The sequence below is a fragment of the Melanotaenia boesemani genome, chromosome 21 (genome assembly GCF_017639745.1).
Source record: "Melanotaenia boesemani isolate fMelBoe1 chromosome 21, fMelBoe1.pri, whole genome shotgun sequence".
NCBI classification, from domain to species: Eukaryota; Metazoa; Chordata; class Actinopteri; order Atheriniformes; family Melanotaeniidae; genus Melanotaenia; species Melanotaenia boesemani.
In genome coordinates this window covers 10,493,566-10,506,153 of record NC_055702.1, presented here as the reverse complement: position 1 = coordinate 10,506,153, position 12,588 = coordinate 10,493,566, and the positions used below count along the sequence as shown (strand labels likewise).

At 38.4% G+C, this 12,588-nt stretch overlaps 1 protein-coding gene across 2 annotated transcripts in view; it reads left to right on the top strand.

Moving 5' to 3' along the window:
* dock1 (dedicator of cytokinesis 1) overlaps positions 1-12,588 on the top strand; it is a 200,865-nt gene that overhangs the window by 74,239 nt on the left and 114,038 nt on the right. For both annotated transcript variants that reach the window (XM_041973613.1, XM_041973612.1), the window contains exons 25-27: positions 1,255-1,361; positions 6,427-6,554; positions 10,365-10,460. In XM_041973613.1, the coding sequence (XP_041829547.1) occupies positions 1,255-1,361; positions 6,427-6,554; positions 10,365-10,460 (331 nt within the window). The remainder of the gene's footprint in view (positions 1-1,254; positions 1,362-6,426; positions 6,555-10,364; positions 10,461-12,588) is intronic.

Here is a 12,588-nt window from a genome sequence, read left to right as displayed (position 1 = left end):
GATGTTACAGTCTGTAAACTTGTGTTTCAGTAAATTAAAAAAGTAAGCTGTGGCCAATGTAATAGCCCCAAGTTCAGAAACCTTATTAAAAATTGAGTGTTTTCAAAAGAGTATTTTCACCTGAATGCTACTAAAACAACATTTCTTTGCACTCAGTAGCCACGTGTTAGGTTTTTGTGGGCTGTTAGACCAGTAAAAAAGTGTGTTACTTATAAATATTCATTGTCTTAACCTGCAGAAGATGGTGGTCAGAGTGCTCTCCGTTTGGAGAATCAGTCACAAGACAGGCACTGAAAAAGCTAAATTCCACCATCTAAAACTTCTCAAACATTTAATGGATTTGTCCACTGCACCACTTCTGCCTCACAGTTAAACAGACTGGATCAACGCAACTGTCGCATGCTCTTACACGAGCGCACCACAGTCTACATTGTCATTGTACACTTGTGAAAGTGTACGCAAATGTCTGATGCAGAAGTGACGTGGTATAACAATTTACAGTATGTCTCTCACTCAAACCACTATGAGGTTGAATGTAAGATATGTTCTTCTGGTGGCTTTTAGTCGTAGAGCTTCAGCTCACCTGTCAGGAAAGCTTTTATTTCGAGAGTACATTGACCTCTCTCTACTGCAGGTGAGTACTTTATACAGTTCCTTTAAAAAGGGGACTAAAAATTCCCCAGGAATCATTATCAAGCCATTATAAAACTTTTTCTTGGCCAGTGTGCTGTTAATCCTTCTGAAAATATTTTATAGATAAGGATTTACTAATCCTCAAAGATCAGTTTTAGTGCGAGTGACTGGATCGATTGATTTGCTTAGAAGCCTGCTGGTCTGGGGGATTGAATAAAAGGCTTATATCAGGAATTTTATTGTGATTTCCAGTTTTAGTATTGTAGAATATGCCCAGCAGAACCGATTGATAGCATATTTGGTACCAGTATAACTTGTTTTAACCTATTTTGTGCAAATATGGGCCTTTCCGGCTCCTGAAAACCCCAAATGATTGCAGTTAAACTCAACATTTTTAAAATGGTAAATTACATAAAGGTTGTGATGTCAAGTTGGCTGCAGTTATATACAGTTGTATGTTCTCAATACATGATAGGTTGCACAATTTTAGACAGAATATCTGAGAAGTATCTGTACGGTATGTGTTTTGGATGACTCCTCATATTTGGGTGCAGTCAAGCAGCCCAAGGTATGTGACCAGTTTGACCGTTTCTTCCCATTGTCCTCCCTCTGTCTTCACAGCAAGCTGTTTACAGAGTTCATCCTTAAGGTCCCTGTGGGTCGCCTGGTGAAACAGAAACTGGAATGTCTGATTGACATTGTCCACAGTGATCTCTTTACTCATTATGGTAAGAACACACCTCTGCACACTCACACATGCACAACATTTCTGCATCTTTCCAGTGTATGCAGCTTCACTCATGGTTCAGTAATATAGGCAATCACACACACCACCTGCCTCCCTTAGGCAGTCTGATGTGAGGCCTCTGTAAAGGTCATTGGTGACACATTGTGGAAATCCTTCTTGTTTTCTAAAGGAGTTAAGAGCCCCTGCTATCAAATTTACCTTGAAATATGGATATTCAAATCCTACCATCTCCTTATTACTTTTAAAATTTTAATTATTTTTCCTTTTAGGGTTTAATCAGGGAAATTCCTAAGTACATCTCAGCCTTAAAGCACCATTGCATACAGAGCAGTCCAGGATAGATAGGCAGTGGTGACTTTGCAGACAGAGTTCAGCTGCTCTGATGTTCAGGCCAAGCATTTTACTTGAGGCACAATTCCTCTGGCTTATGTTGACTTAGGTCCTAATTTGAGACAAGAACATTCACATGTTGTTCTTTTGTGGTAATCTACTGGACGTTTCTGTTTTAATTTGGCTGGCAGGGACAACACATGCCTTTGAGCAGCCAGATAATGTACAGGAAGTGGTCAGCAGTTATTCTCTTGCATGGCTGGTCTCTGCTTTTATTACCAGGTGTGGAGACCAGGGCATAATAGGAAGTCTGTCCTGTTCAGTTACACGTGATATTGAGTACAACACAGTGTAAATGTCACTGCTTTTTAACTTAACCTGATTCTTTCCTCCTCTATAAACATAAAATTGTTCAATTGGTGGTTTGGCCAGTTTAGTGAGTGGCTATTGAAGCGCATTGATCAATACTTGCTCCTCTTGTCATTACTATTGATCCGCTGCTATAATTGTGGACAAGCAAACCTCCCCCTGCTGCTTTTGAATGGAGAGCTGATCAGCAGGAGGAGTTGTTGCTGTGATGGAGATGCAGTTTATTCTGTTGCTAGAGTCTCACCCTGCCTCATTCACTGGAGCGTTGATCATCTCTGCTAATCTTTGTCGTACATATGTGTTTACAGACTGTTCAGAAGCAGTGATGGAGAAGGCTAATTGCCAAGTAAATTTGTTCTCTCACATTAGTCTCAAGCTGAGCTCCATTTAGGATATGCTTTGTTTTAGATAATAACTACTGCAATGTGCAAATGAGGTAACTGGACAGTTTGGTCTAATTGTCTGTGGTAAGTGAAAGTGCTCATGAAGCTCCTTTTTTGGTTGCTTACTGATCACCAGGTGGTCCCTAAAAAGGCTCTCTCGTTAGCCAATCCCAAAGGGAAATGTACTGTAATGTTTGGAGTAAATGAACGCGGAACAACAGGTGTCTACCATGGACTTTCTCAGTTGTTTGCAAAGATATGATTGAAAGGCTTCACGTGTTCGCTGAGGGAAATTCTTTCCTGTTGGCTGCACAGTGATGTGTGTGAATGCATCTAGGAAATTAGTATATTTCAGACCATGATGGCCTTAATTCTTCAAATTAACAACACAATTAGGAAACAAGGAAACAGTCCCTCCTACATTTATAAATTACACATGCAAAAAACAAAAATTCAGCGTGTTGTCTGCAATGCATCTGGCATGGGACTGCAAATGAAAACCTAATGATTTCAGAAAAGATAGATGATTTCTGTTTTTGTTTTGCACACATTTGAGACTGTTGATGATGGAAAACAAGGGGAGTGGGACAGATTCATAAGTGACTTACAAATGGACTCAGTGGAAGAGAAAAAATATGTCAGCTGAGTCTTTGTGAATGGAAAAAGTCACTGTTGCAACTAAAACCTTTTTGCACTGGAAGTTGGAGGAGAGTGCTCATGACCTAACTTAACCCACTCTGCTCGTCACGTACCTGAGCTGTTTCTACTGTGTGCACATGCAACAGTGAGTGTGTATGTGCCTAAACATGCCCACATTTGTTTATGAGCATTTAGACCTGCAGTGCGAACATGTGTTTAGCTACTTGAGCTTATTTGAAGTTTTGACTTGATGCAAAAGAGAATGAGCATTGAGAAAAAAAATGACATATTAAATACCCACAACAATGTTAAACGCCCACAAATAGGATATTTTTTTCCTTTCAGCCCCTGGAAGATTTTCAGACACAAAAAACATGTAAAAACACACATCCCACTTAAGCTGTTTCAGGCAGATAGCTTGGTATTGTATTCAGCAGCATAAAGAACATCTCAGTGCAGACACGGTTGTCACTCTGTGTCAGTGCTAAAGAACATGTGACAGGCTAAACTCTTAACATCCTCGACACTTCTTTTCAGGTAAAGAAAGAAAATGTACTCTTTCCATTGCAGAGCAGCTAAGAGTACATTCACAAAGGATTTATTTCTTTCCTAGGTGGTTAATGCAGGCTTTTCTTTATGCAATAAACTGTGAAAGGCTTGCATTGAAGTTGCATGTTTGTTTAGAGTTGCTACACTAAGGAGGGCTAAGGTTATTTCTGACAGGTTCTTAGGAATGGCAGTTAAGAAAAGTCAGCAATGAATTAAGCTTTGGAATAAAATAATTGTAGCACTGGAAAGAAAATTCATGAAATATACTGTCTGAGTTGTGTATGTAATTTGCAGAGGATACTTGTGGAAACATGTCCTGTAGTCACAACCTCAGGCAGAATTTTTAACAGACTTTTTAACAGGCATCAAGTTGAAATGACTACAATGTCATTTGATGGTTAAATAATTCTCCCACGAAGAAACGTTGACTGGATTAGTAGTAGATCTCTAAATATAAATTAATTAATGGGCTTAGTGTGTCTCGTCTTGTAATCTCAAAGCCCATAAGGGTCATTAAACAAATTATTGATTTACCTCAATGCATCTGTTGTCTGAACAGGACTTCTGTTATCTATAACCGTGTGACTGCCGTGCACTTTTTAATCAAGACATTTGTAATAATCTGTAATTAATTTACTTCATCATCTTTCATTAACAGAGCAAATGGAAGCGATGCAGCCAGTTAACTGGATAGTTACATTTCCCAACGTATTTCCCAACATAAGTATAATGAAAATCCTCCTGTTATATGCAATAAACAATATAATCGCTCATTTATTGCTCATTTGGAGCACAGGAAAAGTTGTCTTCCAGTCATCTGTGATAAAATATTCACTCACAGTTAGGAGATTCTGCAGCAGCATTATAGCTGTCCCATCTGCTATTTTGAATAATTATCCTCAATATTGAATCCTGTACTTTGGCTCATGCTTGTGTTTCAGACCAAAAAGCCTTCATGTTGTGCATGCTATAGATTACAGGCTATAGAGTGCTTCACTTCTGCACTTTAAGAATATTTAATGTTCACAAAGCTGCATCTAAGATTTGATTTTCCCAACTTTACTGTTGATCTGTGGCATTTTTAACACCAAAGATTAATTTGAATGTTCTGGAGCACTACACATAAGATAAAGTTTATCTAGTAGCTCGGTGAGATTTGCTAAAATCTATATTTCTTACTTTTCTAGTTATTTTGTAAAACATTCACTACTCTTATGGTTTCTTTGTCAATGTTAATTACTTGAATACTAAAATCAGCTTCTGAATGAAGACATTGGCTTTACTTCACGTCTTGCCTTTGATGAAAATATCAAACGCTTTCAGCTATTTTAGCCGTGTTTTCATCATCTATCCTGGAACCATGCTATTTGACATGCACTTCCTTTACTAAGGGTTCGAAGAATGAAAAAAGAAAATACTGGATTTGTATTCATTACCTCTGGGTATTTTTTAAGAAGAGATCTCCCATAGTTCAGTCTCTCCATTATGCGCTTCATCCTGCTGTTTATCATTTAGCCTTGAGCAATACGAAGAATCGCCTAAGCTTTATAATTATTCGTTTCCCAGCTTTTTAGCTTTTTAAAAGCAGTAACATTGTCAGGCAAACAAAGAACTTGTTTCGCTCTGAGTTCAGACCTTGGTGGTCATTTCACTGGATGTCTCTACATAGTCTTTTTATCTGATCATCAAAGAAACACTAATAATAATACTTTTTTTTTTATAATTTCAAATTAAAATTCATGTAAACTTTCTTTAAATGCTTTTTCATATAAAAAAATTCTATTATATACAGTGGTTACATATGATGTGTTCCAATGTTACATTAGGCTTGAACAGATAAACGAATCTACTGTTTAAAAGGGATGTATATGCAGTCTTAATGTCTACATCTATACAGTTTGGTTTTGTGAAATTTCATATCTACACAAAGAAAGCTTTTATGGAGGGAGGGGGGTTCTTAGAAATGTGTCACTGGAATCAAATCCAATCATAAAATTTTCAAATACTAATACCTTAATTCCAGCCGTAGATTCAGTGTCTTTGTTCTTTCTTTACTCAAATATCAGTTTTGCAATCATTGCATTCTGTAATGTTTTACTTTGTGTATACATTATCTGTGGTCATAGTTTAAACTCCGAATCAGCTTTATTGACTAAAAACCCTTTATTTTTACATTTATTCACTGGTGTTTATATATTCTATAAGGTTTAACAGACATTTATAAGTATAAACTGTACTTTGATTAACTGATTGGCACAAGCTTAAAACTATAAGGAATTCTGGCATTTCACTGATGTTTCCTGTGTCCAAAATGCCAAGCAGTTAGCCAGCTTATTTCATGCTTCTTAAGGAAAACTTAAGATTTGCGTTGATTCAGGGCTCTGCAACACTAGATACTACTGGAGAGAAATTTGTTTGGCCAATTACGTCTTGATTTTTCATGCCAAAGCTAATTGCTGAGGTTTTGAGTGTTGGATGCTGTGTAGTAATTTTATTTTTCCTGATCTAATATTTTAAGAGGTGATTGGCTTGAAATGCTAATACCTCTTATTAGGTCTTTGCTCTAATAGTGATGCTTTCATACAGCAACTGTTTCTTTTAAAACAAAAGCACGTATTGATGACATTGTTTTAGTTTAGTCCTCTGAGATTAGAGAAAGTCATTTATAAGCAGTTAGTGCACCTTGAACATATGCTGTGCTGCTTTGTGCGATGCATCATCTACTCGGTGTGTTTAGTGCTTTAGTAAACGTGTTTATTTGTCATGTCCCTGCAGATTGCCGTGAGATCCTCCTTCCGCTGATGACGGAGCAGCTGAAGTTCCACCTGGAGAAGCGAGAGGAGCTGAAGGCCTGCTGCCAGCTGCTCAGTGACATCCTAGAGGTGCTTTACAGAAAGGATGTGGTAAGAAGCAAGACTCTCCAGCATTATGTATTTTTATTTTTTTCTCTGGGAAAAACACAAGTAGATTTTTTTAAAATCACATTTCTACAGTTTTTTTTCCCTAAATCGTCACTAATCAGTGTGTCATTCTAAATCTGGTTTATGGCCCTACGTACAAGGTCTGAATGGAGACTGTTTTATGGCAGAGTTAATTGACTAACTGACTAAGTTGTTTTTCGCTCAGTAAATCGTTTTAAAATGCTGGAAGCCATCTTCAACGCTTCATGTTCTCTATGAACAGGATAATCAGCGGCAGTAAGCCCAACAGAAGTGGCTAAAATGATGATTAACATTTATTGTTACAGGCTTGGTGGTATGTTACCTTTGTCTTATTTCAGAATGTGAAATAATTGTTACTAGTATTATTACTAGTTATTATAGAGCCCAAACATAATAAAAAAATGTGCATGACAAGTTCAAAGGTCACAAAGGTGATGCCATCAAAGCATTGATTAGTTCAAATCCTCCAAATATTCCATTTACAGTAACAAATCACAGATATGCAGCACATTTTTATACTTGAGTGCTCGTCCTTTAAAAACAGGCATCAACCTTGAATCTTGCATGCTCAAATGATAAACCACACACACACACACACACACAAACATTATGCTGTTATGTGAGTGTGTTTCATCCTCTGCCATACCCACACTCCTGATGTCCTCCCCAAGGCCCTCTCAGACTCTTGTCATTGATCACCATAGTCCGACCTCCTACACTCCACTCTACCAGGGATTATCCACCTCTCCCATTTGCTCTGGGTTTTACACTACCTTTCTCACTGTCTGTTAGATTGCTGCTTCTTTTCAGAGTCTTGCTCTCTCTCTCATATATCTGTCATCCACATCAACAAAACCAAAGCAGTCCCAGGCTTACCAACACACAAGCTGAGGGCTATTTTGAGACAGGATCACACAGGCTGCAATGCTGCCGAGTTCTCGGACCACATCCATCACTGAGTTCTGTGACTGTGTTGTACACGGTTGTGACTCTAACTCTCTAACACAGACATATAAACACCTGTCACAGCACCCAAAACAGCCTTATGGTAGTTCCTGCTGTAGTATGTGTCTCCAGCACGATGCATGACGCACAGACTCACAAGATGAAAACAATACCAGCCACACTGTCGCAGGTGGTACAGTAATAAGTGGAACAGGATAGGTAAGAAAATCTCGCAGGATATTTTTGTCTATTTCTCCTCTGTGAATATGTGGAAGTATGCCGACATATACACTGACTCACTTCAGCCACACAGAGTCGTGTGAATTATTAAAAGTTTTGGGAGATGCTGCAAAACTCAAACTGCTAAGATGATTCCCTCCACAGGCAGAAAGAAACAGACCTAAACTCACTAAGACGAACTGATAAAAAAAACTGGTCCCACTGAGTCCAAAGGCTGCCATTGCCACATCTCTTCCTTCCTAAAGTAGACCATTTTAGACTGCATCAAACATTTCCAGAGATTTAAAACCAGTTGAAAGATTCACTAACTTATAAAATCTAAGATTTATGTGAAAATTATACAAAAGGCATCAGAGCACTACAAGGTTTAAGAACATAATAAATACTTGTCAAACAGTTGCAGAAACCCTCTTAACTTCCGAGGAAGTTTGTCAAATTTTGCAGAAACTTAGGCCTTGAACCAAAGTTAAAATAGAAACCTTTGGACTTGATTAATATACCCTCACTAGCTCCTTGCTTTCATGTTGAAAACTGAAATGGAGACTCATTAGACCAGAGGATGTTTTTCCAATTTTCTCCTGTTTAATTGTGGTGATCCTGTGTGAATTTAGCACAGTTCTTGTTCTTAGTGGATAGGAGTGACATCCAGTGTGGTCTTCGGCTGCTGTAGTCCATCTGCCTGAAGGTTGTTTAGAGATGGTGTTTTGCATGCCTTTACTGCAACCAGTAGTTATTTGAGTTACTGTTGGCTTTCTATCATCTCCAGCCAGTCTGTCCATTCTCCTCTGACTTCTGACATTTTCATCTGGACAACTGCCACACCATTCCACACCATTTTCTGTAAACTACAGATTGTTTGCATGAAAATCCAAGGTCAGTTGTTTAAAATACACAGACCAGCCCGTCTGGCACCAACAACCACGCCATGTTCAAGCCACTTATATTCCCGTTCTTCCCCATTCTAAAGCTAGGTTTGAACTTCAGCAAGTTGTCTTGACCATGTCTACATACAGAAATGCAATGAGTTGCGGCCATGTGATTAGCGGATTAACAATTTGCGTTAAGCAATTGAACGGGTGTACCTAATAAAGTGGCGGGTGAGTGTACATCATACACTATGAATGCCTATTTCTCTTCTAGGTCAGAAGGTCTCCTTTCATTGCTCTGATTTTTAAAGGGACTTCCCTGTTTTCACATCTGCTGGAGCTCATATTCACCAGTCCACCTATGTCCACATGGTTCCTCTGCTTCCAAGTATTTGTTTCCTTGGACTGAGTGTGCACACGGAACAATCTTCATTCAGAAAAATCCTACCAGGAAAAAAAAAAAAAAAAAAAAAAAAGATGAGGGGTAAAAGAACAACATGGATGCTTGTTTTAAGGAGATTTTACAGAGAGTCTGCCATTACACACACCTCTATAATTTTCACAGGCTGATTATACACCCATGTGTGGGAAGCCTTGGTAAAGCTCACCCAAAAGGCAGCAGGATATGGAAACCACGTACCCACTCACTGTCACAAATTCCTAATAGGATTCAAGTCTGAACTCAAGCTGGGCTAAAATGTTATTATCCTCTGTTATCCTTTCTTGAACATACTGCCTGCATGTTCCAGGTCATTGTATTGCTGGAAGACTGAATACTGTGCAGGGGTAAGTTGTTCTGCAGATTGCCTGATGTTTTTTCTACCAGATTCTTGATGTAGTCCTGATGAATTGGAATGCAGACACTCCATCGGACAATGCACAATGCTGGTTTCCACAGACGCCGACAAAGGAGAAATCACTCCTCTGATACAGGCACACAAAGCTTACCTAGCATTTGCAGAAGCTCACCTGGACAAAGAAAGAACATTTTTATAATCTCTTCTGTGGTAGAATAAGATTTAAAATGGAAGTGTTCAGACTGTTAAGTTAAAGAAAGGAAAAGCACATACGTGTATACATCCCTGTATTATTTCATATTTGTGCAAACTAATCCACTACTTATATGATTTCTGTCTTTTTTATTGGTATTCCTTTTTCTGAGATTGTTTCAAAATCTCACTCCTTTTTGGGAATTATTAGAATTTTAGAAAAATCAGTTATCAAGAACAAAAACAAACTAAAATTGTTAAAGAACTCTCAGCTATGTTCCGTCTCAGTATGAGTGATAATAAACAATTTTAACTTTAGCAACATCCATGTGAAGAAAGCTAAATTTATTATAAAGGAAAATTTTGCAAGTTCATTAATAATTTTTAGCAACTACTGGAATTCCACACGAAGATCTTAAGCAGCATTCATAAATTGTTTTTCATTTTAATTACATAATTCACACATTTGTCCAGATTTCCAATCTCAGGGCTTTTTTTTTTGGTATAGATTATGACAGTAGTTTGCACTGACATCTTCCAGTGACTCAGCGAATATTTGATGTACAAAACGTGATACCAGCAGTTATTAATTTATCAGTAGCCTCGATGTCAAAGATTGGTTCCATTTTCAAGACTGTTTATTCTTTTACTGGTGTTACAGTCTTTCTCCCTACTTTATGTGTTATCTGTATACATCTGTTTCTTTGTTTCATTTTTTTTTTTTTCCTCAGGGTCCCACTCAGCGGCATGTGCAAATCATCATGGAGAAGCTGCTGAGGACAGTTAACCGGACAGTTATCTCCATGGGCCGTGACTCTCCTCACATCGTGAGTTTGTCTGATTCCCTCACATCAGTAGTGTAACCATAGCTCATACCAGTTTCTTTTTTTTTTCATTTACACACACACACACATGCATAAACATATACACACTCTCAACTTTAGAAATCTATAATCCACGATGATATAAACTCCCACAAACCCACTACAACCCCTATTACAATCCCAAACTATCAGTAAAGATGAGGTCTACTTTGGCAGATTCACATTCCTAAAACTGAATAGTAATGTTGATTTCTTCATATCTTTCTCCACCCTGTCTTAGTGTGTGTATGTATTTGTGCTTTTGCAGCTTCATTTCTTTAAATCTATGGTTTTCTTATTTGTGTGTCTCATCCTCACTTATTAGTGACTTATTAGTTATGCATCTGATGTGCTGTAATCTAATCATTGTATCCCCCTGCTCCTGCCATCAGCATCCTTCTTCCAATCACTCTCAGATGGAGCATGATAGCAGTTAATGCGCTTATCATTCATGGTGTAAATATTTGAGCCTTCTGGCTCAAATTTGTATCACAGCTATGACAGATTTTCATAAGTCCGTAACGATGAGCAAATGCCCTTTGATCTTTTTAAGGTAAAAGTATTTACATTTGTGTGTTTGGCTCAGCCTGTTTCATCGTGTTAATCATTGTCTTTGCAAGAGCTGCATGCAGCTTGTGTTATGCTGACTTTGAATTGTAAATGCAATTTATAAACAAGGACTGGTGATGAAATACTCTTCAGAGAGCTACCTTTCAGGTTGTTTTAATATAGCTAAGTGATGAAGTCTCTGGACTAGAAATATGAACAGGAATATGGAGAGTCATTTGGCTTTGACTGTTACTGATGTAACTGCTGGTTGTGGTTGTATTTTAAGGGTATATACACACACACACACACACACACACACACACACACACACACACACACACACACACACACACACACCTTCTCTAATTACTACTTATTTAAACAAAGTAACTGTGCTGCACAAGCAGCAAGTATCTCTGTAAAGCACAGAGTTGTGTTACAGTGATCATCTTGTGTGTGTGTGGTGTTGCAGTGTTACAGTACATCAGCAGCATTAATTTTGTGTCCTCTTTTGCCATCTGGTTTTCTCTTCTCTCAATTAAAAGCATTTTTACTTTTTAGGTTGCATATATCCAGTAGATAATTCAGCTTTCTGTCTAACTGTTTGTGTAAAGACTTACCAGCAATGCACCAAGCTAGTTTTAAAGATGGGAAGCCCTCTGTTTTGTAACATGATGCTACTGTGCATCACACTGAAAAATATAAAGCTAATGAAGCTGTGAGTTGAGCTGATGCTGCCCTGCCGCCCCCCTCTTCTTGTCAGATGCTTGGAGGGATTGTTGGACTCCTACTCACTGTCTTCCACTGTAATTCTGCAATTTATTCATTGTTATGTCAGAGTCCGACTGTATTGTCCTGTTTGGGTCAGGTTAAAAAGCTTGCAGGGTGAATTTAGAAACGTTACTGTGACTCAGTAAATCTATTTCATAAAAAAATCACATCAGCTGCCTTTTCAGCTCCTGCAATTCTCCCACCGATATGTTTCTCTGCAGTAGCTTTGTTTTGATCATGTATCACAGATATGGAACTTGCCTACTATTTCCTCTAAAAGGCTGTCGAGAAGAAGGCACTGCATGCATGTCTCCTCTCTGCTGTGTTATACAAAGTGCATCTATTTCAGTGTTTCCCTGTGGTGTAGGTGAAATGGTGCTCCCTGCTGCCAGGAGCCGCTGCTGAACGGCACTGAAGAAGACCGGCGTCCTTTCCAGTTAATGAAACTACTCCACCATGACCCCCTGTGGCCCTCATTGAAATTATCTACTTTGTATACAAATGCTGCAGCTGCCCTATACACAGCTTGGTTTTTTTTGTCCACTCTGACCTCTACCTTTTGTCACCTGCTGCCTCTGCAGCTAGCTGTTCATTGCACTTGACTGATTTGACATTTTATGTATCCGAATAATATTTTGCATCAATGTGCGAAACATTTTTTTACTTAGTGGGGGTTATAGGTCACATCAAACTTATGGCTCAAACGCTACATAATACAAGACTTGGGACATACGCTGCATTTGAAGTGGAGCCACAAATGTAAATTTAATGA